This window comes from Prionailurus viverrinus, chromosome E3, assembly GCF_022837055.1.
Source record: "Prionailurus viverrinus isolate Anna chromosome E3, UM_Priviv_1.0, whole genome shotgun sequence".
NCBI lineage: Eukaryota > Metazoa > Chordata > Mammalia > Carnivora > Felidae > Prionailurus > Prionailurus viverrinus.
In genome coordinates, this window is record NC_062576.1 from 15,495,606 (window position 1) to 15,523,222 (window position 27,617).

At 41.0% G+C, this 27,617-nt stretch overlaps 1 protein-coding gene across 2 annotated transcripts in view; it reads right to left on the minus strand.

Moving 5' to 3' along the window:
- Positions 1 to 1,491: 1,491 nt before the first annotated feature.
- The window catches only part of LOC125154480 (S-adenosyl-L-methionine-dependent tRNA 4-demethylwyosine synthase TYW1), a 212,922-nt gene continuing 186,796 nt past the window's right edge, over positions 1,492 to 27,617 (minus strand). For both annotated transcript variants that reach the window (XM_047838838.1, XM_047838839.1), the window contains 2 exons: positions 27,218 to 27,385; positions 1,492 to 2,643 (listed from right to left, as the gene is read on the minus strand). In XM_047838838.1, the coding sequence (XP_047694794.1) occupies positions 2,422 to 2,643; positions 27,218 to 27,385 (390 nt within the window). In that variant the 3' untranslated portion in view covers positions 1,492 to 2,421. The remainder of the gene's footprint in view (positions 2,644 to 27,217; positions 27,386 to 27,617) is intronic.

A 27,617-nucleotide genomic window follows, 5' to 3' on the forward strand; every position in this document is an offset into this window, starting at 1 on the left:
TTACCATATTTTATTTTATTTTATTTTATTTTATTTTTTAATTTTTTTTCAACGTTTATTTATTTTTGGGACAGAGAGAGACAGAGCATGAACGGGGGAGGGGCAGAGAGCGAGGGAGACACAGAATCGGAAACAGGCTCCAGGCTCCGAGCCATCAGCCCAGAGCCTGACGCGGGGCTCGAACTCCCGGACCGCGAGATCGTGACCTGGCTGAAGTCAGACGCTTAACCGACTGCACCACCCAGGCGCCCCTCTTTCACCATATTTTAAAAATTTGTTCTCTTTGTGGCTGCTCTTGGGATTATAAGTAGCATCATGACACAATCTACTTTGGATTCATACTAAATTTCACCAGTAGGCAGTCAATAGTTGCTCCAATATGCCTATGCCTTGTGCTGTACCCCCTTGAGCTATTACTGTCATGCGAATTACATCTTTACACATTGTAAGCCCATCAACACAGTTCTATAATTATCACTTTAGGCAACTGTTTTTTAAAATAGGAGGTACGAAGATACATTTATAAAACCTCTGAAATTACTTTTACCAGCGCTCTTTACTTCTTCATGTGGTTCTGTGTTAGTGTCTAGTGTATTTCATCAGAGCCTTCAGTATTCCGTGTAGGGCAGGTCTGCAGGTGAATTCTCTCACTTTTTGTTTACCCGGAAATGTCTTAATTTCTCCTTTGTTTTTGAAGGAGGATTTAGACAAAGAATTGTTGGTAGAAAGCCTTTTCTTTTGGTCCCTTGAAGGTGCTACGCCTCTGTCCTCCAGCCTCCACGGTTTCTGATGAGAAGCCAGCAGTTAGTTTTATTGAGGTTCACTGGTTTCTTTTAACAGATGATTTTCAGTTCCTTGTCAAAATTCTAAAATTTAAGGATTTTAGTCACTTTGCCTATGTCCTCTTTGTTTTGGAGGGAAAGCGGTTTCCCTACAGTCCTTACTGTGGTTGAAAAAAGGTTTAGGATGGTCCAAAGCCCAGCATGTTCTGCCTCCAGGCTCCCCGCTCAGCATGAGCTCTTGCTTTTTAACACTTCCTTCTACTCTAGGGTATTTTTGCACCTCAAATTCAATGAACATTAACCCATCTGGGTTTCAAGGAGATCTTGCCTCACCGACCTGCATCACTCCTGTCTCCTGTCGGTCTCATAAGTCACCAGAACAGGAGACCAAAACATAAGCTTGAAGACGAGGTGGGTTCAAGAAAGGACAAAGGATTTCTGTGATACTCTGCAACCCTCCCATCCCATGTCACAGCAGACAGAAGTGTTCTGACTCTACTGCTTAGAAATAATCAGAGCCTAGTTTTCAACTGGGTGAGTAGGTAGGTTACATTATGTATGGGTTTTACTTCAGCAGAAATGACAAGACAGACGGCTGGTATACAGGAGGAGGTCAATCTGATGGGGCTTACAACCATGGCACTAGAAGCATCTTTCAAATAAACACTCAAAAGAACACTAGTCTTTCCAAAAGATTTTATTAATCAAAATTTTAGGATAAAGGAATTTTTTAAAAATAACTATGATATTTTAAAAAAACTATTGGGTATTCAATGATGTTTTCAAGTAGAAAAAACTTGAAACCTGAAGAACAGATTGTGTAAAGTAGCTCGGGCTACAAGAGGGAAAAGAAGGTGGGGACTTGTTCTGTGTATAAGGACAGGGGCTTGACCACTGACTTTTGGAACAAAAAGCAAACCATACTCAGTTTCAGAGTTTGTCTGTGAGACTGATGACATCACAGAGCCATTCTTCTTCCAGAAGAGCCCTTTCACCCTGGTGCAGCCACTAATACCTTCTATGGCAATCTGTACGAGAACGGAGTGAGATCTAGGACGTTCAGATCCAATGCAAGTTCATAAAGGGTCGGTACTAAGCAAAACTTTAATCTGTGCAGTATTTAAAAATAATTGAGAATTGTGACAACTTAAATGACTTCTGGGAGGTGTTATCTTAAATCTAAAGAAGGGATGGAGGTCTCGGAGGGGGCAGATCTACTTACCTTGGGGTAACACAGTCCACAAAGGTCAACAGCCCACGAAGGGGAGAGGAACAGACATTCATCCCCTATAACACCCTCAGGAATAGCATTCTTGGGAGTCTTACAAGTTATGATTCAAAACCACCAGTTAAATTCTAATGGCTGTGTACTTCCCCCGCAATGATGTTCCTCTCAAAAGTAAAATCAGGAAAGGGACTGAGCTCTGAAAAGACACGTGAGGCTGAGTCCCAGGCACTCAGAGTGTGGATGCCACCTCCCCAACCCGGGGGGGTGACTTGTGTCCCCGTGTGCGGCCTTCCATTCTTCCCTACATGAAACACAAGTCACGTGACGTGTCCTTTGAAAACCCACAGTGAGGCGTGAGAACCTTTGGGGGCCGGGAGTTCTTGTCCGTCAGTACCCTATAGTCAGATAATCTCAACACCCGGAAATATCCTTGGATTTGTTCTTTCTCTGGTATCTTGTGTCCTTGGGATCAAAGCCTCTTTCACTGGCACCAAATAACGCCCAGAGGGGGGTTTTGGCCACATAATCCTTTGCGCTGAAATTTGTTAATCCACCGCTATCTTCATATTCCTGCACGAGCTCCTGGAACCGGTTATAATCAATCCATGTCCACCATTCGCCATCAATCTTGAACTGGAAAGAAAAAGCGTAGTCAGGTCAGAAGCACAAACGTCCTTAAAACTGTCAAGTAAGTATTTTAAACATTCGAAAACCAGCCTGGTCTCTTTTCTCTCTATCAAGTCCAAGAAAATCCTTTTGTGCTCCAGATATGGTTCCATATCAAAGCAGAATGAGCTTCTTCTCCCCTAGGACTGCTGCCAGGCTGGGCCTAGAAGACCCAACTGCTGAATACAGAATATAACCACAGGAGACTCTTAATGACAGAGGACAAACTGAGGGTCAATGGAGGGAGAAGGGTGGGGGGATGGGCTAGCTGGGTGCTGGGCATTAAGGAGGGCCCTGGTTGTGATGGGCACTGGGTGTTGTCTGTAAGTGATCAATCACTGAATTCTCCCGAAACCAACACTGCACTGTATATGAACTAACCAGAATTTAAATAACATTTTGAAAAGAAAAAAAAATACATCCTGGAATTGAAAGTCAAGTTTATTGTCAGCAGTCTCACTAAAAGAAGGTTAATTACATTTTTTTGGCATTATCATGTGTTAATGGACAAGCTAATTATAATTCCTGTTGTTGCCACTTTTGATTTGGTATGAATTTTCTTGGTTGTGTTAGAAGCACCTAGTGGAATCCATTTTATTATTAAACTTGGCTTGAGTTATTAGGCTTTTAATCAATGACTTCTAATTCTGAAATGCCAACAAAATGATTCAAACTGGCCTGTTTAACCTAACATGGATACAATATCTCATTAGCAGAAAGCCTGTTAAGAATTTCAATTCAATAAAGGGGAATAATCCAATTTGTACTCTTTTAAGAAAATCGCTTCTCAAAAGTCCCTGTAGAATAATGACCAGGACGAAGGAAACAGGAAATAAACTGACGAAGCTCTGAAGGAATTACTAATTGAACTGTGAAGGCTTTTGACTCAAAGCATCTATTTGGCACTCATTTGTGTAAACAGATAATACACTGATACCTGATTTATAAACAGACAAATAGTTTTGTTAAGCTGCTATCTTCTCAAAAACTCTTAATTATGACCCAAGTGAAGTAACAATTTTGGGTTCTAGCTGAGAAAAATATTGAAAATGCATAGTTTCCTGGATTCAGAATACTATTAAAATATGCTGAATTTCAAGGACATCTGATTTTTTACCCAACAGCTAAGAGGTTTCCAGTGGACAAAAATTATCCAATAAATGGGAAAGTTTAGTCTACCTATGAATCATGAGAAATTTTCTTCTAACAAGACCATTCTTTGAAATGGTGCCTCAAAGGCCTCTCTGAACGCTGCAACCCAAGATACAGAATCCACATCTCCCCCATCGTTTTCCCTCCCAAGACAGACTGCTCTCAAATGTTCTCTGCTGCCCAAGAAAACAGTCATCCCTGAGTACTGGGCATTAGAACTCCAGAGTCAAAGGTGCCTCTCCCTTCCCTGGTCCCTCCATCCAAAAGATGTCAGGCCCCATTGATTCTTCCTTAGCAGCATTTCTTTCTTTTTTTCATGAAACTGTTTTTTAAGTTCATTTATTTTTTGAGAAAGAGAGAGAGAGAGAGAGCAGAGAAGGGACAGAGAAAAGGAGAGAGAGAGAATCCCAAGCAGGCTCTATGCTGTCAGTGCAGAGCCGAATGCAGGGCTCAAACTCCCGAACCATGAGATCGTGACCTAAGCCGAAACCAAGAGTCGGATACTTAGCCGACTGAGCCACACAGGTGCCCCCTTCAGCAGCATTTCTATTGTCCTGACGCCACCCTAACACAGGTCCTCACTTCTGGGACTCAGCAACAGTCCTCTTGCTGACTGATCTTCTGATGCCAATTTTGACTGCTTTCAACTTCTGCAGACGGAGATGCTGGGATTACTAGGTCTACAACAGAATAGAGCCCTAGTATCTACAGTCTAAATACTAAACCTCCATTTGGAGACTCCCCAGGAGCCAACCCCCTTGTCATGTGATTTCTATCCTACTCCTGCTGTATGATTAACACCTACTTATGTCTCAGGTCCCCTGGTAAACACCTTTTGCTCTGGGAAGTCTTCCCGAATCCCTTTAAACTATGACAGTTCACCTGCCACAGGACCTCACTACCCTGAACTTGGCCAACCACATATTAAAATTGCTTCTGTAGTTACCTCCCCCAGCCCACTCTATCCCACATCAGAACTGCTCGCTTTGTAAATACATCTGATTTATAATTTATGTTGGTACTCAGGACATACAACAGCTTAGCCTCTTCCTCCTTACCTCTTAACAAAACTAGAAGACCACAGGATGAGGAAAATTCCCACCTGTTCTACTGATGTCCTGACAGAATGGAATTTGCTGCTATTGGCTCCGTAGAATACTGTGTGCTGTTTTCACCGTGTATCCGTGTAGGGGGCACAACACTCACACCTTACTGGAAATGGGGGAACACTCCAGCTAGCATAGGAGTAAACATGTCATTACCGTGTATGACATGTAAAATGAGGCCAGTAATGATGGCTACCTTTTATTCTTCCCTCCTATAACAGTTATAGAATGCTAACTATGGACTTGGCCCCATCACAGACATTTAAAAAATAATTACAGGGGCACCTGGGTGGCTCAGTCAGTTAAGCATCTGATTCTGACTCAGGTCTTGATCTCCTGGTTTGTGAGTTTGAGCCCCGCATCAGGCTCTGCACTGACAGTGAGGAGCCTGCTTGGGATTCTCTCTCTCTCCTTCTCTCTCTGCTCCTCCCCTACTCATGCTTGCTCTCTCTCAAAATAAATAAATAAATGTACTGTTTGGGTTTCCTAAGTAAATGACTCCACTAGATTTCTCTAAGATAAAGTCAAGCACCGTCCACATACTTAGTTTTGTGTTGTTGTTTTTTTTTAATGTTTATTCATTTTTGAGAGACAGAGCACAAGCAAGGGAGGGGCATGGAGACAGGGAGACACAGAATCTGAAGCAGGGTTTCGGCTCTGAGCTGTCAGTACAGAGCCCAATGTGAGGCTTGAACCCACAAACCGTGAGATCATGACCTGAGCTTAAGTCAGATGCTTAACCGATGGAGCCACCCAGCCCAGGTGCACCCCCCCCCCGCCCACCATACACATACTTAGGACTTTCAATATGTTTTTTAGTGTCCCACTTAAATATAAGCAGACAACTAGTGACCATCTGAAGAAAACTCCTAACAAGAACACTAAAAATAAACCAAAAGAAAAGAGTAACAGAGTAAATAGCCTAGGCAAGGGGAAAACAGAACACAAAACAAAATAAAAACCCAAACAACTAAACTAAAACAACTGTCTTCAGAGAAATGAGACAATACTGTATACATAAAACAAACAAACAAACAAACAAACAAAAACCACTACCCTATAAAAAGGAACCCTTAAAGAATGAAAAGAACCTTAGGTTCTAAAACTATAGGAGCAAAGATGAAAGATTCACAGGAAAGTTAAGGGGAAAAAAAAACAACTTTCTAGAATGTAGAATAAAAAAGACAAAAACCAGGAAAGAAAGCACTAAAAAAAAGAAAAAGAAATAAAAAAGTAAAGGACTAGCCCAAGAGACCCAATTTTAAAATAACACCACTTTCTGAAAGAAAGGAGAAAAAAATAGGAAGGAGGAAATCCTCAATGAAATAATTATGGAAAAGTTTTGTAAAGTGAAGGTCATGAGTAAACATACTCATGTAGACAAAGGATAAACATATGGAATAGACAATAGATAAAAACCAACATACCAACTGAGGCACATCTCAGTGAAATTTCAAAACAATGGAGACAAAGGGAAATCCTAACAAGGGAAAAATGGTCATATACAAAGGATCAAGGATCAGAATGCCTTCCGAGTTCTCAATAACCACACTGAAAGCTCAAAGACAGTGGCTCCGATTGCATACGAGTTGGTTTGCAACTGAGAATTCTATATCCAGCAAAACTATCAATCAAGCTTGTAGGGAGAATAAAAACATTTTTAGATATTTAAGATCTCAATCAATTGGACCTCCCACATACCCCTTCTTAGGAATCTACTGGAGGATGTTTCACTAGAATGAGACATGGGATCCCCAAAGCAAGACATCCCACACAGGAGAGAGCTCAAGGAAGTCCCAGTATGATAGTGTGTGTCTAAAGTGGGTGAGTCAGTAAGTGCCTCTGGGGAGACTCCTTTAAAAAGATGAACAGATAGAACCTCCAACGCATCTGAAAGTCTGAGAGGAGATACAGGTGGCAGAGAGTTTGAGAGTTGATTTAGCTAAAGAATACAGAAGTCTAGACAAAGAAAAAAATAAAATATCAACTCCAAGGAAACCAAAATGTATGCTGGAAACAAATAGCAATCATAGGAGACTGCACTGCTCAGCAGTGAACAGTGTTCACGTGGTCACATAACGCATAAAACTACGGTATACATACATTGCAAAGGTGGGAGAACAGGAAAGGGCATGATGAGCAAATGTAGGGGAGAGCTTCATCTCATCTTCCACAGTGAAGAGACAACGAGAAAAAACAATGAATAGCAGCAATATTTGGTAAAGACAAATACCTAAATAATCAACCAAAAGTTGAAAGTAGCTGTTGCTTGAGAGGAGGGAAAGGAGGTATATTTGAGGAAAATACAAGGAACTACTGATTTTTGTAATAAACTTTGACTTCTTAGACGATGTAGAATCTTGATAAAACTAAAAAACAAAATTAAAAATAGTAATGACCAATCTATCGAAGTGAGGGAAGAGTATATTATTAACAACGTGAGCCAACAAAATAGGGTGGGGGTAAGGGGAAGACCTACAGGACGATGGTAGCAGCCGCTATTCAGGAAGCATCCTACTGTGCACTAGGCACTGTTTGGTTCTCTAGCTGGTGTAATGCACTTTACAAAACTCATGTGGTTGGATGCCCATCTTTAAAACGGGTGGGGCACGCCTACGCGGCTCAGTTGGTACAGCATGTGACTCTTGGTTGCTCGTGAGTTCAAGCCCCATGATGGGTATGGAGTCACCTTAAAAAAATAAATAGGGGTGCCTGGGGGGCTCAGTTGGTTAAGGGGCCAGACTCTTGATTTGGGCTCAGGTCATGATCTCACGGTTTGTGAGTTCAAGCCCTGCATTGGGCTTTCTGTTCACAGTGCAGAGCCTACTTGGGATCTTCTGTCTCCCTCTCTGCCACTCCCCACTCATGTCAGCATGTGTTCTCTCTCTTTCTCTCCTCTCTCTCAATCCCTCCTTCTCTCTCAAAAATAAATAAATGTTAAAAAAAAAAGGCAAAAGTCCCAAAAAACTAACAAATATGTCAAAGGTGACATCCTCTGTAAGTGGAGAGCCACAATTCAAATTTGTGGGTCGTCAAGAGCCTGTGGTCATTACATGATTGCACGCTGCTAGCTTCAAACTGGAAAAAAGACAGAACTAATAATAACCATTTTATCTTTTAAGTATTTTGGAGTGCAAAGAGATTTTTCTCACCCCTGGACTTTTTTAAGTATAATATTTCTAAGTTAACTCCCTCTGTTTAACCGATCTAAAAGTTACAGAAAATAATGTGTATATCCCAAATTCTTAGTGTCCTTCAACCTTCCTCAGCATAGAGTCTAAAGAATGAGCACACTGAGGAGAAGCCTACTGTCTATTAATTATTTCTCTACCCAAGTACAGCATAATAGAGACTGTCTGTTCCAAGGCTAATGCAGGGGAAATGTAAGATTTATATGCAGACTTCTGAAGTCAGCCTGCTCTGCCTTTGATTGGTTCTGTTTTATTTACACAGTCTTTGTCCCTTCTGGCAAAATAATAATTAAAAAAATAAAACTGCCATAGTGAAAGATATTCTTCCCATTATCTTAACTGGTTCCTAATAGTACAGGCAGTATAGGTGAGCACACTTTTTCTTTTTTTGTAGATGAAAATTGACGTCCCATTAGTTTCACGGTATCTTCCACATGGAAAATCTATATAGAATATCCATAGCTACTTCAAACTCCAAATGTCCCAAACCAAAATTCTTACCACTTTGGCCTGTCAATCTCATGCCTCAACCATGCTGTGCTGAAGTTATTCCAGCTTTTAAATGATAAATACTCTGTAGCTACTGGGAAAGTTCTAATCATTCAAAGGCATCATATTTCTACATATGCAAGAGTTAAAAATAAAGAGGAAATTCTGCATAGCAGTTGAAAAAGAGCAAGTCAAGAGCTATTTATTAATATCACCATTGGAGATAGTCTTTGCAAATATTCCTCCACATGCTACTGTAGTATTCTTTACGGAAAAGTCAAATTATCAGCACCTTTAGGAAAGAGCCCTTATTAAAGGCCTGTAACAGGCAAGGCCCCATTCCAGATGTTTCATATTTGTCACTTTACTCAGCCACCACAATAACCCTGTAAACACAGTTACCACTATTTTTCAGATAAGAAAATGAGAAATGGTGAGGCTGGGCTTTGAAAACAGATATACCACAACAAAGTTCAGGAGTCCCCAAGACCACCCCCATTTCTACCACCAATTGTAAATGCAGGGGTTCCCAAGGCCACCTTCAGTTTGACCACTCACTAGAAGGACCCACAGAATTCACTGAAAGCTGTTAATAGTATGGTTTCTTACAGCGGAAGGACACAGATGAAAATCAGCGTAAGGAAGAGGCACATGGGACAGACTTGAGGAAAGTTCCATGCCCAGAGCTTCCAGCTGCCCTCTGTCACTCAAGTAGTGGTCACAGCTAATATCACCCGTCAATGATGCGCGAGAATAGGCATGGAGCGCTGCCAACCTAGGAAGCTCAACCTGAGCCTCGAGGTCCAGAATTTTTCCTGGGGCTCAGTCTCCTAGACAGCTGACTGCTGAGTGGCTGACTTTAGTTTCCAGCTCCTCTAAATGTCAAGCAAATACAGTGTAGCCCAAAGCCTCTACCCTAAATCACATGCCTAGTGTAGACTACCTAGCATGACCCCAGGCCCCCAGATAAACAAAGATACTCTGACCAGACAAGACATTCCAAGAGCTTGAAAATCACCTCTTAGAAGCTGAGGGCAAAGAGCAGCCCTTTCTTTTTTTTTTTTTTTTTTTTTCCAAGTTTATTTATTTTTGAGACAGAGACGGAGCATGGACGGGGGAGGGTCAGAGAGAGAGGGAGACAGAATCAGAAACAGGCTCCAGGCTCCGAGCCGTCAGCCCAGAGCCCGACGCGGGGCTCGAACCCACAGACCACGAGATCGTGACCTGAGCCGAAGCCGGACGCTTAACCGACTGAGCCACCCAGCCGCCCCAAGAGCAGCCCTTTCTTTAGGTAAAATTACAGCCGAACTCAAAGTCCACATACAATGGATAAAGTAGAAACACACAAAAATAAAAAAGAACACTAACAACAAAAAAAGACTCCTACATTTCATTTGAATTTTCACACTCCTAAGGAGGGCTCTTATATGATCTTAGTGTTGGCTCTTTTTTTTTTTTTAATGTTTATTTATTTATTAAGGGAAGGAAGGGCAGAGAGAGAGGGAGAGAGAGAATCCCAAGGAGCCCCCACATTATCAGTACAAGCCCGATGCAGGGCTCAAACCCACGAACCATGAGATCATGACCTGAGCTGAGATCAAGGGTCGGACACTTAACGACTGCGCCCCCCAGGTGGCCCCAGCGTTGGCTATTTTCTAAGTCTGGTCCCGCAAACACACAGTAATACTTACAAACGGAACCTTGGGAAAGTGCCAGTGAGAGGATGGATGAGGGGCTGCCAGGCCCTCTCATAATTCAGAAGTGCATGTGAACTGGGAAGGAGAGGAGATCCCAGGTTAGTTTGAGGGAGAAGTGATCTGGGAATTCAAAAAAAGAGAGTGCTTACTGTAGTCCTTCTTGAACTTCCCAGATTTATGGATTTTGTTCTTGACTATCCTAGCGACAACTGCGTCGTTTGTTCCGTGGCTGAGAGGAGGCACAGATCACTTCCAAGTGCACCTGACTGCCTGCGACTGTGGAGCCCCGAGCAAAGTTGCCTCCTTTTTCTGGGTTTGCTGGTGACAAGTAGAATTCACATGGCAACAGCTGCCCGAGGAACCACTTTGAGAAGCAAAACTACAACAATGTGACTGAATTCTAGATATATCCAAGTGCAATTAAAAAGCTTTTAAATCTGGAAACTCAATTTCTGGAATTTCTATCTTAATCTACAGTTTTGTTGGAATAGAGCTAAGTCCTCTCAGCCGTGTCACCAAAATGCCACTTTTCTCTGACATTTCTCTGCATGTAATTACTGGGAGCAACCAGGCCTCTGACAAGCATGAGTTCTACATGTATCACAGAAAGTAAAATATTCTGTCGGTAGGTTTTGTTGGGAAAACACTGCACAAAACCTAAATGGTGACACGCAATTCCTTCTTACTCCAAGAAAGGAGGGCTCAGGGAGAGGACACCTCTTCCTTCCTTCCTTCCCTTCCTCTGTAGACTGCCAGTTTATACGTCTAAGAGGGAGGCCTCTGTGATCAATGCTGAATTATGCAGAAGGCCTCAAATTTGGCAAAACTTTCCCAGAGGTGGCTTTGAAGGAGGTCCACCAGACTCCTCGGTGAACTGGGAGGGGATCCGCCTGGTTTTCAGTGGATACCTGCCTCTGTTTCCCCACCTTGTGACTGCTCTGTAGCATTTAGGAGATGGCATGCATGATGTCATAGTCAAAGTAGGCTTTGTATTTTGAAACATCTGGGATTGAATTCTAACTCTGCTTGTATTCTCTCAGCCGGAGGTTTCTCCTTTAAAACATGAGGAAAAACAATATTTATAATTCGTCGTATTTTTATAAGAGTTAAATGAACTAATGCATACACAGCATTATCAAAGTAAACTTAATAACTGTTATTGGTTGAGTTTATCAGCAGACACCAAAGTAAGGAATGACACCAGACAGCTCATCAGTGATGAAAGGTTCTAGAAAATTATGCTGGAAGACAACAGAATAATATCTGTAAATGCTCAGAGGAAATACCTCCACTTAGACTTATCCACTCTGATCATCTATTATTCATGAGAGAAAGTGAAATAAAGACGTTTCAGAGGGAACGAAGACTGAGTTTACCATTCTAGCGAAAAGAAAATTGCACCCAGCAGAATCAATGGATGCAAGAAGCAAAGGGGAACCAAGAAGGTGGGGTTTACATGGATCCATCAACACAACCATTAACTGTGCAAAAGAATCCCGGGAAGACCTTGTATTGTGCTGAAGGAGGATGGCGATGTTGATTAACTTTAGAGTTAAACTAAGTACAGATTTCAAAATATCGGAGTACAAGATTCTGAGCAGATGGTGGAGTAGCAGAAGCACCACGAATCCTTCTTCCCATCCACGGAGCACCTGGCATGGCTCAGGTGGTGGAGCTTATGACCCTTGATCTCGGGGTTGTGAGTTCAAGCCCCCACACTGGATGTACAGATAATTAAAAATAGAATCTTAAATAAAAATTTTAAAAAGGCGCCTATCTGGCTCAGTCAGAAGAGTATGTGACTCTTGACCTCAAGATTGAGTTCAAGCCCCACGATGGGTGGAGAGATTACTTAAATAAATAAATCTTAAAAAATCGTTCTTCTCACCCAAACAAAAATTATACTGGCAGAATCTGTCTGATATAACTACTTTGGAACTCTGGACTCTAGTCGAAGGCTTCTAACTTTCAAGGAAAGGTCTGGACTGTAAAGTACAGTTAATTTTAGTCAGTTTCAACTTGGATGGCAGTAGCTCTCCATCCCCCATGGCCCACCCCCATAGCAGGCAACTGTGACCTGTTCTTGGGACAGCCTGCACGCAGCCTGTGGGAGACAGGCTGGGCAGTAGGGACCCTGTCCTCCAAACACTGGGGATCTGTTCTCTGTCGCCTGCTGCTTCTGATCGGAGTACAGATATAGTGGCAGCCATTGGTACCCATTCCGCCATTGCAGAAAGCCTCTCCCCTTCCTGCTGAAGTGACTTCCAGGGGAATAAAGGGCTAGTGCTTCCCATCACCTTCCACTTTCCTTTTTTTCCCCTTTTAGGAGAGAGACATTAAAGACTAGAAGATTCAAAAGCAACAACAGATGGGTGGAAATTAGAAAGTAATCACATATTCCCAGGGAAAGATTCAGGAATAAATTCAAATTACTGTTATATCTTTAGGATATTAGATGCAATCCCCATGGCCCACAAAGAAATAGCCATAGAATATAAGCAAAAGGAAATGTGAAAGGAATTAAAACGTTTCAATACAAAAAAACAACTAAACACAAAAGAAGACGGTAATACAGTCAATGAGGGACAAAGAAGCTATATAAGGCATATGGAAAACAAATAGCAAAATGACATAAGTCCCTTTCTATCAGTAATCATTTTAAATGTAAATGGATTAAACTCTCCACTCAAACAAAAAAAACAGAGATTGAATGGATCAAACACACACATACACACACACACACACACACACACACACACACACACACCAACAATATGCTATCTATAAGAGCCTTACTTTATCTCCACAGATACACAGGTTGAAAACAAAAGGACAGAAAAAGATATTCCATGCAGTCACCAAAAGACAGCAGGAGTGGCTATAGTAATATCACATCAAGTTAAAAGATTTCAAGTTAAAAGATTATAAGACAGAAAGAAGGACAAATATACAATTTATATTAATTAAAGGTTTAATGCAGCAAGAAACAATAATTAGAAATGTTTGTATAGGGGCGCCTGGGTGGCTCAGTCTGTTAAGCGGCCGACTTCGGCTCAGGTCATGATCTCGCAGTCCGTGAGTTTGAGCCCCGCGTCGGGCTCTGTGCTGACTGCTCAGAGCCTGGAGCCTGTTTCAGATTCTGTGTCTCCCTCTCTCTCTGACCCTCCCCCGTTCATGCTCTGTCTCTCTCTGTCTCAAAAATAAATAAACGTAAAAAAAAAAAAAATTAAAAAAAAAAGAAAGAAAAAAAAAAAGAAATGTTTGTATATCTGGTACCAGATCATCAAAATACTGAAACAGATACTGGCTGAATTGAAGGGAGGAACAGATAGTTCTACAATAATAACTGGAGAGTTCAGTACCCCATTCTCAACCATGGATAAAACAACCAGACAGAAGGAAACAAAGGACTTGAACAACACAAGAAATCAACTAGATCTAACAGAACATTCTGCCCAAGAACACAAAATACACATTCTTCTCAAGTTTTCACCATTTTCTAGGACAGGCCGTATGTTACACCACAAATGAAGTCTAAATACATTTTAAGAGACAGACATCATATAAAGTATCTTCTCTAATCATAATGGGATGAAGCTAAGTATCTGTAACAAAAGGAAAACTACAAAATGCAGACATTTGTGGAGGTTGAACAACACACTCCTACACAACCAATGGATCAAAGAAGAAATCATATGGAAATTAGCAAATACGTTAAGAGACTAAGTGAAAAAGAAAACACAACATACCAAAACTTATGGGACAGAGCAAAAGCAGTACTGAGAGGGAAATTTATAGCTAAAAATGTTTACTTTAAATAAGGAGAAAGATCTCAAATTGACAACCTAACTTTACAACTTAAGGAACAAGAAAAAGAATTAAGCCAAAAGTGAGCAAAAGAATGGAAACAATAATGGTTAGTACAGAGATGAAATAGAGAATAGAAAAATAGGGGGAAAAAAACTGAGACCAAAAGCTGGTTCTTCAAAGAGGCCAACAAAATTGACAAACCTTTAGCTAGACTAAGAAAAAAAGAGAAAAGACTCAAATTACTAAAATTAGAAATAAAAGTAGGGACATTACTACTGATTCTACAGAAGTAAAAGGGATTATGAAAAATTATTATAAATGTACACCAACAAATTGGATAATCTTGACGAAATGGACAAACTCCTAGAAACACAAAACCTACTAAAACTAAATCACAAAGATATAGAAAATATGAATAGACCGATAATTAGTAAGGAGACTGAGTCAGTAACCAAAAATCTCCCCCCCCACCCCCCGCCAAAAAAAAGCCCTGGACCACACTGATGAATTCTATTAAACTTTAAAAGAACTAATATCAATCTTTCTCAAACTTTTCCAAAAACTGAAGGAGAGGGAATATTTTCTAACTCAGACTATGAGGCCTGCCTGCTAAAGCCAGATAAAGATATTACCAAAAAAAAAACAACCCCAAAAAATCCACAAAGCACCAATATCCCTTATGAACAATGATGCAAAAATCCTCAACAGTATAATATCAAAGCAAATTCAGAAGCATGTTAAAAGGATCCTACACCAGCGGCACCTGGGTGGCTCAGTCGGTTAAGCGTCTGACTCTGGATTTCAGCTCAGATCATGATCTCACAGTTTGTGGGTTCGAGCCTTGTGTCAGGCTCTGTGCTGACAGCTCAGAGACTGGAGCCTGCTTTGGATTCTGTGTCTCCCTCTCTCCCTGCCCCTCCCCTACTCCTGCTCTGTCTCTCTCTATGTCAAAAATAAATAAACATTAGAACAAAAAACAATCAAGAAAAAAAAAAAACAACAAGGGACATATGGGACGCTTGGGTGGCTCAGTCAGTTATACGTCCAACTTTGGCTGGGTCATGATCTCACAGCTTGTGAGTTCGAGCCCCGCGTCGCGTTCTGTGCTGACAGCTCAGAGCTTGGAGCCTGCTTCAGATTCTGTGTCTCCCTCTCTCTCTACCCCTCCCCTACTCCATGCTCTGTCTGCCTCTCTCAAAAATAAATAAACATTATTAAACAGTAAAAAATTAAACAACAACTGTAAACATCAGATTAAGTGGTGAAAGACTGAAAGCTTTTCCTCTACTATCACTTAACAAGACAAGGATGCCTACTTTCATCACTTCCATTTATCACACTACTGGCAGTTCTAGCCAGAGCAACTGGGCAAGAAAAAGAAGTAAAAGACATCCAAGTAAGGAAGGAGAAGTAAAATTATCTCCGTTTGCAGACGATATGATCTTATATGTAGGTATGCCTTTTCTTGAGAATTTGGCACTTGAGATTGAACCAAGTGGTGGTAGATGCTTAAGCTAAGTTGGGGCTACAGCCACCATATCAGGGGATATGAAAAATAAAGAAGCAAAAGAAGCCAAGGGAAAAGGAGGGAGGAAAGGAAAAAGAGAAGGAGCTGGTCAGAAAGGCCGACAGACGGGTAGATAGGAGTGTGGCTTAACAACTACTTGTTCCAGAAAGATTCACTAGTGAATTCAATCAAACATTTAAGAAATAACACCAATACTCCCTATCTATTCCAGAAAACAGAGGCAGAGAAAACACTTCTTAACTCATTCTAAGAGACCAGCATTGCCCTAATACCACAATGAGATAAAGACTTTACAAAAAAGGAAAACTACAAAACAGTAACTGTGATGAACATATATGTAAAAAAATCAATGAAATATTAGTAAGTCAAATCCAACAATGTATAAAAAATTATACACCACAACCAATAATACCAATAAAACCATGGATTTATTCCAGGTATGGCAAGGCTGGTTCAACATTTGAAAATCAATTAATGTAATTCATCACGTCAATAAGCTAAAGAAGAGAAATGAAACTGATCATATCATTAATTGCAGAGAAAGTATTTGACAAAAATCCAAACCAATTTATGATTAAAAACTCTCAGCAGGGGCGCCTGGGTGGCGCAGTCAGTTAAGCGTCCGACTTCAGCCAGGTCACGATCTCGCGGTCCGGGAGTTCAAGCCCCGCGTCGGGCTCTGGGCTGATGACTCTGGTCAATAAACATGCTCAGCTTTAGAAATCTGTTAAAAATTGGGGCGCCTGGGTGGCGCAGTCGGTTAAGCGTCCGACTTCAGCCAGGTCACGATCTCACGGTCCGGGAGTTCGAGCCCCGCGTCGGGCTCTGGGCTGATGGCTCGGAGCCTGGAGCCTGTTTCCGATTCTGTGTCTCCCTCTCTCTCTGCCCCTCCCCCGTTCATGCTCTGTCTCTCTCTGTCCCAAAAATAAATAAACGTTGAAAAAAAAAAATTAAAAAAAAAAAAACTCTCAGCAAACTAGAAATAGAGGGAAATGTCTTCAACCTGATACATAGTTACCAAAAACCTACAGTAAACATCATATTTAAGTGAGAGACCAGTTGCTTTCCCACTAAAATCAGAATCTAAGCAAGAATGTCCCCTTTTACCATTTCTATTCAACATCATATAGAAGCACTAGCCAATACAATAAGATTGAAAATGGAAATAAAAGATATACAGATTGGGAAGAAAGAGATGCATAGATGATGTGATTAGTAATCGATGTAGAAAAAAACAAAAAATTAACACTAACAAAACACCCTCCTGACTAATAAGTGATTACGGCATGACTGCGCTATATGAGGTAATACATAAAAACTAGCTGCTTTCTCATATACCAACAATGAACAAGTGGAATTTGAAATTAAAAACACAGTACCATGCTCATTAGCATCAAAAAATGAAACACTTGGGGCGCCTGGGTGGCTCAGTTGGTTGGGCTTCTGACTTCGGCTCAGGTCATGATCTTGCGGTTTGTGAGTTTCAGCCCCACGTCGGGCTCTGTGTTGACGGCTCAGAGCCTGGAGCCTGCTTCAGATTCTGTGTCTCCCTCTCTCTCTGTCCCTCCCCTATTCATGCTCTCTGTCTCAAAAATAGATAAAACATTTAAAAAAATTTTTAAAAACATGGAACACTTATGTATAAATCTAATGAAATATGTACAGGATCTATATGCAGGAAATAAAACCTGAAAAAAGTCATGGGAGATCTAAATAAGAGATATTTCATGTTCATGGATTGGAAGACTGAATATTGTCAATTTTTCCTAGCTGTTGAATCTGTAGATTCAACTCGCTCCCAAACAAAACCCTAGTAGGCTAGTTTATAGGTATTAACAAATGGATTCTAAGGTTTTTATGGGAAGGCAAAAGACCTAGAATAGCCAACCCAAGAAGCCAGTTGGCATGTTGGAGGACTGACATCACCCAATTTCAAGACTTACAATAAAGCTAACAGAAGTCACGATTGCACAGCATTGGTGAAAGAATGGACATATAGATCGATATAACAATATACAGGCCAGAAATAGACACACACAAACGTAGTCTACTGATCTTTGAAAAAGGAGGAAGGGCAATTAAATGGAGAAAGAATAATCTTTCCAACAAATGGTACTTCAACAACTTGACATCTGCATACAAAACAAACAACAAAATATTGATATAAATCTCAGTTTTCGAGACAGATCTTAGACCCAAACATAGAATATAAAACTATAAAATTTCTAGAAGATAACATAGGATGAAATCCAGCATCACCCATGAAAGAAAAAGTTGATAAGCCAGATTTTATTAATTAAAAATGTTTGCTCTGAGAAAGGCACAGTTAAGAGAAGGAAAAGTCACAGACCGGAAGAAAATATTTGCAAAACCCATCTGGTAAATGGAAAGTATCGAAAATATGTAAAGAATTCTTAAAACTCAACAATAAGAAAATAACCAACCCAACTAAAACATGAGGAAAAGATCTGAACAGACACCTCACTAAAGAAAATGTACGGATTGCAAATAAGCCTACTTAAAGATGTTCATCTTTTTATGACATCACATGTCATGTGGTTTTCAAACCTATACAACTTTATAGCACAAATACTGACCCTTAAAGTATGAAAATTTAAAAAAAAATCATTTAGGAGGTCAGGGGGTCCCAGGAAGAGGTACAGACCGTGTGTGAGAATCTAACTCTGCTACCAATGTATGAAATAACTTCACTGAAGTGGAGAAAGAGGAAAAGGCGCTGACCTAAGTAATTCTGGAAACGAGTGGAGCCTCTAAGACTAGAGGCAAAAGGAACTACAAACAAGCACTGTATTCTTGAGTTAAACGTTCTCATACTGCTACACATGTAGGTTGGAACTGAACAATTAAGTAAACAGATGACGACTATTAGGCGCTAGGTTTCTCACCATTAGAGGAGGAGTTTTCAAATTAGTAAGGAGAGGAGCCTACAGTGAGTTATGTTAGCAAGTTTGAGACATCAGTATGTTTAGCTTCATCTAGATACAAATGGTTACAGGTGGAAGTATTTACAGACATGTGTATGTATGAAGGCTAGAATATATATACAATGTCTTTGCTCTATTACACCTTTTAGAGAGCCTAAAAGAAGAAACAACACCCTAGTCAACAACAAGCACACCTTCACCCAGATCTTGGTTTCTAACACCATTCTTCAATAAAAGGAACCAGGGCTCCTGAAGAAATGACTGATTCTAGGACTGGAGCAAGAAAAATACAAGATGAGCTTGGAGTAACTTGTAGTGCCAGAAAGTAAGGAAGTGCTCAAAACAAAAACAAATAAAACCTCCGACCCCGAAGGGGGGTATGTTAAAAGAGCAAAAGAGGCAACTGGAAGAGATCGTAGCGGCCAGAGCTAGAACAATTTGAGCAACAAAGGAAATAGAGTACAACTGGATTATAACCCAAAGTATAAACTGAATACTATAAATCCATACTGTTATAAAAAAAAAGATTGAATACATTAATAAATGGGAAGAAGAGACAAACCTATTTATGTAGATATCTCACCCTCAAGGATGTGGAGCCTAACTCTCACTCCTTACATATGGGCTATAGATAGTGACTTCTTTCCAAAGAGTAATGTACAGAAACAGGGAGGGGAAGAGTAAATTAACAGTAGAGAAAGCTGACAAACACTACCTCGACTTGCTGACCAAGGTCAACATCACTAGTTGGAAATCTAAATAAACTATGGACTTTAGCTAATAATGTAGCAATTTTGGTTCATTAATTGTAACCTATATACTATACCAACGAAAGATGTTAATAACAGGGAAACTCTAGGGTACAGAGGAAATCTTTATACTATCTTATCAAGTTTGCTGTAAATCCCAATCTGTAGGTAGTAAGGCATAAAGTCTACTTTTTTTTAAAAAAGGAAGAAATTACGTTTTAAAACAATGATCTGTGGATTTCTGGAAGCTGTACATGTGATCTACTACTTGGTTTCCACTGGCGGTGATCCGCTATAATAGGACATCATGAACATGCAGGGAGGAAGGACTTCAGTGTTTCTGAACTAAAACCATCAGCAGAGTGTATTGGGTTCATCATGGTCTCATTAGTTTGCAAACTGACAGGTCCAAGGTTACATCTGAGCTGCTAATGGAAAACACAGAGGCAGAAGGGGGACTGTATCTCCTTGTCCCAGCTGCTTCATCCAAAGCACACAGGCAGGTCCACCTTCCTCGAGTAGACTGTTTCCAGTGGGCAGCTGTACTTCTCTTTGTCCCTCAAGCTCAGCTTTAGAACCAAAACATGCTGACTTAACTTGAGTTTGTTTGTCTTTCCTTGGTTCAAAGAAACTCACTGAACTTTCTACTCCCACTCACTAAAGAAACCGCCTCTTATCAAGAGCAGAAACACCTTTATCAAGAGTCTAGGGGCGCCTGGGTGGCGCAGTCGGTTAAGCGTCCGACTTCAGCCAGGTCACGATCTCGTGGTCCGTGAGTTCGAGCCCCGCGTCAGGCTCTGGGCTGATGGCTCAGAGCCTGGAGCCTGTTTCCGATTCTGTGTCTCCCTCTCTCTCTGCCCCTCCCCCGTTCATGCTCTGTCTCTCTCTGTCCCAAAAATAAATAAACGTTGAAAAAAAAAATTAAAAAAAAAAAAAAGAGTCTAAACAACACCTCTAAATGACAAAACTGTTCAGACAGCTGGGTGGCTCAGTCAGTTGAGCAGCTGACTTTTTTTTTTTTTTAAATGTTTATTTATTTTTGAGAGAGAGAGAGAGAAGGACAGAATGAGTGAGGGGAGGGCAAAAGATATGAAGCGGGCTCTGTGGCAATAGCAGAAAGCCCAATGTGGGGCTCAAACTCACAAACCAAAAGATCGTGACATGAGCTGAGGCTGGAGACTCAACCGACTGAGCCACCCAGGTGCCCAAAGCAGCGGACTTGATTTTGGCTCAGGCCATGATCTGATTTTGGCTAAGGTCATGATCTCATGATTCTTCCCACATTGGCTCCCTGCAGAGAGCGATTCTTGGGATTCTCTCCTCTCTCTCTGTGCCTCCCTCCACTCGCACACTCTCTTTCAAAATAAATAAATGGACTGTTAAAAAAAAAAAAACAAAAAACTGTTCCACAGAGATTAAAAAAAATAATAACCCACTAACAACTATGAAATGCTTTGTATGTGGAATAGCATATGGCAATAACAAGAGCATATGGCAATAACAAGGGCATTTGTACTGCAAATGACCACAGAGTATTCTGGGTATGGATAGGGTAATGCAGACTATAATGGATTCTCCAGAGGCCGTTTGATGCTGTGAAAATTTTACAAGTTAATGCATAATCTTTAAAGGTCACCTAAATGTAAATAGTCAACCAATGCTTGGAATCTCTCTAGAATTTTTTTTTTCTTTTAAAGAATTCACCTTACATCTTGGGTTATGTGGTGTCCTGGATCAGAGAATTCAAAATTTTTGAAATGGATAAAGAAAGAAATGCCACAATGGAGGGATTTTCAATGCTGCACTTTATGGCAATGTTCTTTTTTCTGCTAGCCAACTTTACTAGAATCAGAAAAGTACAATCTAGTAGATAGGAGAGACTTTCCAAAAGCATGGATTGGCATCAGATTCCTGCTACAGAAAAACAGAAGAAATGGTGAATAGGAAAACAACTGGATTTAACAAGTAGCAGGTCACTGATGACCTATAAAATAGCAAACTCAGTTGAGTATTTATTTGTTGAATAAAGGAATTTGTTGAATAAAGGAATGAATAAATAATAAGGAAGAAGGTAGAGATACAGCAAAATGAGCAAGGACGATTCAGCAACTGCTCTCAGAAGGTACAACTGTGAAAAAGGGAAGGAGACGAAAGTGAAGAGGCTGTTAGTTCACTAAACAAACACCAAGAATCTACTATGCATCAGCTCCTCTAGGAAGTGCTAGAGATGACAGTCCTTGTGTTCCAGGAACCCACAACTCCTTAGGAAGGCAGCCTTACCTATGTGCATATAGACCTGAGAGAAGTGACCCCCAAGGAGGTTTGTTTTACAGTTTTAAGGAGAATTCAGCAGGTGAACTGAGATGGGGCAGGGTGGTGAATGCATTTCTGGCAGAAGAGGTAGGTATCTTGGGCAAACACAGAGGAAAGAATCATGGCAGTATCTTGTAAAGGGGTAGGGCAGGGGGTGGCCTGAAATAAAGCCACAAAGGCCCTAATTGTGAAAGCCATCATGATTCAAATAAAATATCTAGGTTTTTCTTTTGCATGCACTGTGAGACAAAAACATGGCAGGGAAACAATGAGCTTGGGGGTGGCAGGATAAACAATGAGGTTGTTAAATGGCCAATACCCACTCTGTTATTTATGAACTCAATGATTTGTTTTATGGATTTGTCTACTCTTTAGGTTTTGTTTTGTCTTCTTCTGTTTCTTCCCTCTGTTTGGTTTTTGGTTCTATCTCTGTTTTTAGTACCCTTAAAAAGGCATCCATCTGTAAACTGCTAGCCTACTTCTTAAATGGGACCTGATAGGCTCTGATTAGGATCAGGCAAAGATGTTCTCACAGAAGTTTCAGGAAAATCTTTCCAGTAACACTGCAGGGGCAGCCCTGTGACCATACTGGGTGACACTTAATAAACATAAATAAAACATAATAAAACATAATAAACATAAATAAAGAAAATCAGTTTATGTGGAAATAATCTACTGATGACACAGTGTGCGAAGTGGACTGGCATGCTGGTCACTGAGGAGATACTATACCAAAAACCGTAAATGTCAAAACTGTGTGGTCACAGACTTCTGATGCTAGACAAAATGGAGGAAATGCACGTCTTCGTATTTCTCCCACTATACAGCTAAAATCCCTCAATAGTATATGTAAAGCAAACGTAAGAAGGCTTTGAAGGTAGAGGTAAGAAGGCAGACTGGCTAGGGACCTCGGACCCAAGGAACAACACAGTGATACATTCCCTGGGTTTCATTTTTGGCTCTTCTATCCTTCTGGGTGCGGAAGCCCAGAAGCCTGGTTGAAGCCTGCAATCCAGAAACACCAGCGGGCATAAACAATAAAAAAAACAATCTTACAGCGCCAAAAAAATCTGCTTTTCTTGGCCAAAGGACCAGGAAAAGAGCAGCCTAGCAAGACACAAAACTTTTAGATAATAACCAACCTAGGCCACGAGAAAAATGCCTCATTCTCCCCCCAGTCAGTCAGCACCGAGTGGGGACCCCAGACTTCTACATTTGCCCAGCCATGGTGAGCCATAACCTCCCTCCTCACTGCTGGGGAGCTGTCAGAGAAGGTGCAGCGGAGGATCCAGCAACCCCAACCCTTCTCTGTGGTCTCAGGGGAGACCCTGCAGGGAGCACTGACCTCCGCCTGTGGCAGCAAGGTGCCTCTCCCCACCCACGTCAGAGTGAGGGCAGAGGAAGCTTAGCAGAGAGCCAAGACTTTTGCCACTGCCTAAGGGCAAGGAGGCCATGTCCATTCCATACCATCCCTGGGGAGCAGTGATGAGGTGGTCCTCCTTTCCTAAATCAGAATGGTATCAGAGGCTATTGAGGAGAAAGCCTGAACTTACACCCCCAAATCAGCCACAACAAAGCTCCCCTCCCTCAACAGGTGAATGAAGGCTGAGTGGTGAGCCTGAATGTCTCAGTAATAAGGCGACACTCACCCACAATACACCTAGGATGAAAGCGAGTTCTGCATTTAATGCCTGACCACTCTCCTCTCTCCTTTTATACCCTTTGTTTCAGACCCTCACCATTTTACCTCTGACTGTTGGGACTATTACAGCAGTTTACAAAAAAAAAATTTTGTAATGTTTATTTATTTTTGAGAGAGAGAGAAAGAGTGTGAGCGGAGGAGGGGCAAAGAGAGAGGGGGAGACACAGAATCTGAAGCAGGCTCCAAGCTCTGTCAGCAGGGCTTGAACTCAGGAACGGCAAGATCATGACCTGAGCCAAAGTCAGACGCTTAATCGACTGAGCCACCCAGGCACCCACTATTATAGCAGTTTTTAACTGAACTGGTTTCTCTTAAAGTCTTGCACTTCATCCCCTGAAATACTGCCAAAGAAATTTTTTTGAAACTCAAATCTGATTGTGTCACTTCTATTTAAAACCCTTCAGTGCCTGCCCATGCTGTACAAAAAACAGCACAATTAGGATGTAATTCAGTGCCATCAATGCTCTTGCCCCTGGTGAATCACCCCCTTCCATTCCCTTCAATCCTTCTCTTGACCTCCGGCCACACCAAACTATTTATTCTCCCAATGTGCCAGGCCTCTGCACTTCTCTGTGGACCTTTTCTTAGGCTGTTTTCTGCTTACATGTCGTTTCTACCTGGGCTGTTACTGAACATCCAGTCAAACAGCAACTCCTCTGTGAAGCCTTTCCTGATGGTACCATATATTCCCAACTATGCCTCCTTGGGCTCAATTCTACTCTTCCATCTTGCTCTGATAAAACTTTGGGGTATGTGTTTGTTTTGATAGTTACCTCTTTTTCTGTTAGACCATTCTGAAAGGCAGGGACTTTTTTTTTTTTTTTTTAACTCATCTTTGTATTCTTTGTACCCAGCATAGTGCCTGACACACCCTGGGTACACAACAAACATGAAATAACGAAGGTCAATCTCAGACTGTCTCCTTATGTTGGCTTGTACCTTGTAGGCTTTGTCTGTTATTGCATTTATCATACTAAAATTTCAGTTGTTTGGTCCCTTCTGAGAACTTCCTGTGCATATGGGCAGGATCATAAAAAGAAACCAGAAGGATGAAAATGGCAGATTATCTGAAAACAAGCAACAGACCAACAGCTGACTTTATCAATGGAATTTAAAAGACAAGAGATTATATTGTGTTGAAAGACAACAAATGTCAACCTAGAATTTTATACCCAGCTAAAATATACATTTCCAGACAAACAAGAGCAGAATTTTCCATCAGCAGATGCCCACTAAAATAAATTTTTAAGAAAGTATTTTTTGGGCAGAAAGAACACAATCCTGTATGGAGAGTCAAAAATGAAGAAAGGAAGAGTGCAAAACAGTGTTAAAGATGCAGGTAAATCTAAATGAACAGTGACTACATACAGCAGTAACAATATTCTCCTTACACACATTTATAATTCATGGACAGAACAATAATAGCATGTGAGTTGGGAAGGGAAAAATGGAGGTTAATAAGGCATTCTAAGGTCCTTGCATTGCAGTTAGAGGGTAAAAATATTCTTTAACATTATACTTTGATTAGTCAAGGATCATAAAGTCACTTCTAGTACAACCACTAAAAAAAAGAAAACAGTAAATAATTCCAAAGTAACACCTACTGTGTCTGAGAAAATAAAGGAAGTGCAGAGAGAGAGGGAAGTGCAATTTAAAAAGCATCTGGAGAGGTAGACAGCCTGACCATGCAGGGCCCTAGGGTCACATTAAGGACTTTGATTTTCATGCTAAAAGCAACGGGAGGTCATTGAGGCATCTCAATGGAGTTAGAAAGAACTCTGCCACCAGAGTCAGGATTATTTCCAGAGCACTGCCTCTTAAATCAAATATTTTTTTTAAATGTTATTTATTTATTTTGAGAGAGGGAGAGCGCATGCATGCATGAGTGTGCGTGCATCAGTGGGGGAGGGGCAGAGACAGAGAGGGAGGCTGAGGATCCCAAGCTGGCTCCGTGCTGCCAGCACAAAGCCTGACACAGGGCTCAATCCCACAAGCCGTGAGATCATGACTTGAGCCAAAATCAAGAGTCAGATGCTCAACCTACTGAGCCACCCAGGCGACCCTCAAATAATTTTCTTAAAGGCACTATCTTACCTGAAAAGGTTAACAGTGAATGAAAAACTAGAAAATAAAATTAGGTTTTTGGCTTTAATTTTTAAGATTTGCTTTGTAAGTTAATTAGCTTTGTAGCTATCATTAACATTTCAAATACCAGGTGGCCTTTATTTCTTTGTTCCCGAATGTCCCAGAACATATTCTTCTGTCTAAACATCTGACAGACCACAAGTCGGCTACATACAATCTAACTGCAACCAAAGCATGAGAGCCTTTTAACCTCATGGTTATTGAGACTACAGGATGTGATATTTTAATTGAGCAAATCTCATATTATTAAATGTCATTAACTTGAGAAGCTGTTCAGGAAGTCATTTAGGTTTTTGGGGAGAATATACTGAGTCTTTCATGTTCAAATTGACCCTGACTTTACTTGCATAAAAAGAACTTATGTAAGAAAAGGTAGCCCACCCTTAACCTTTATTATCATCTTGGTATTAATCTATCTTTATTGTGACATAATCCACAGACCATAATATTCAGCCTTTAAAGTGTACAATTGAGTGACTTTTGGATTAGTCTCAAAGATGGGCAACCAACACCACACTATAATTCTAGAGTATTTCATCATCCCCCAAAGAAATCCCATACCTATTAGCAGTCACTTCCTAGTCTGCTCTTCTCCCAGCACCTGGCAACCACCAACCTACTTTCCATCTCTATGGATTTATCTAGTCTGGATATTTCATACAATCATACAATATGTGCCCTGTTGTGTCTGGGTTCCCCCCCCCCCCACCTAGAATAATGTTTTCAGGGTTCATCCATGTTGACTTTTGTTTTGAAGATTATTTATTTTGAGAGAGAGAGTGTGAGTGGGGGAGGGCAGAGAGAGAGGGAGAGAGAGAGAATCCCAAGCAGGCTCCACACTAACAGTACACAGCCTGGTGCAGGCCTGGAACCCATAAGCCATGAGATCATGACCTGAGCTAAAGTCAGATATTTAACTGGCTGAGCCACTTAGGCGCCCCATGTCCACTTAAAAAAAAAAAAAAGTATTTATTAATGGAGAATTTGAACAGAAAACTAGGCAGAGTAGTATAACAAACCTCTATGTGCTCATCATCTAGCCACGACAACAGTCATCTTATCCACACACCCACGTAATTTCACCTCATGTTATTTTAAATCAAACCCAGATGCCACATTATTTCTGTACAAATACTTCTGTAAGGACACGTTGTGATAGCTACTCCAACAATGGCCTTCTGATTAGCAGATTTTCCTTCTTATTTTAATGGCCTACCTTTACAAAGAGCTGAATTTTTCCTTTGCTGGACATTCTTAAGAAATATGCGAGATCTGGGTACTTATTCTGTCTAGTAAAAGTGCTAAAAGGGAAAAATGGAAACCAAAACTCCAGGAAAATTTCTCCAGAGGCTGAGATTCAAAGTGATATAAAATTTGATAAATACTTCAATATTTCTTCTGGAAGTCATATGGGGGTTGTCCACTATTTCAGCTTTCTCTTGTCATTCTGAGGAAGGATTAGAGGTTATGACAAGGGTGTTTTTTGCTTTTCTTTTTCAGCATGCACCAACTGCAAACCAGGAGGCCCTTCAAGTGCCTAGCTGAGGGCTAAGAACGAAACAAGAGTACGTGAGCCCAATGGACAGACTGGAGGGCCTTCTTAACGTCTATTTCAGGAAAGGTAGCAAACATGCAGATATCCACTATAAGAAAGACAGGAGAAAATAAAGAGAAGAAAGAAGAAGAAAAGAAGGCATAGTTGAGCTATATTTACCCTTGTGTGAGCTATCAGGAGGCAGTTGGAGTGTTCATGTTCACAAGCAATTTCATAGTTGGGGATGAGAGCCACCAACTCGTGGACAAAGTGTACCACCTCCTCGTGCCAGGGCACGTTGGCCATGGTGAGACTGCTTGCTGAACTCTCTCCACAGTAGGTGACACCCTGGGGAAGCAAGACAACAGAGACAATTACGGACCTAATTTAAATGAAATCAACTAAGAGTTTCAGAGCCAGAAAGGCTTCTAGAGGGAATCTACCCCATCCCACCCAATCCAATCCAATTCAATCCAAAAGTGAAGAAAGTAACAGTGAATTAGAGATGATAAAATCTGCTTAGGAGCTCCCAGGCGGATGGCCTTCCCACCCTGTGACTGAGGGTGCTTGGGTACTGTGC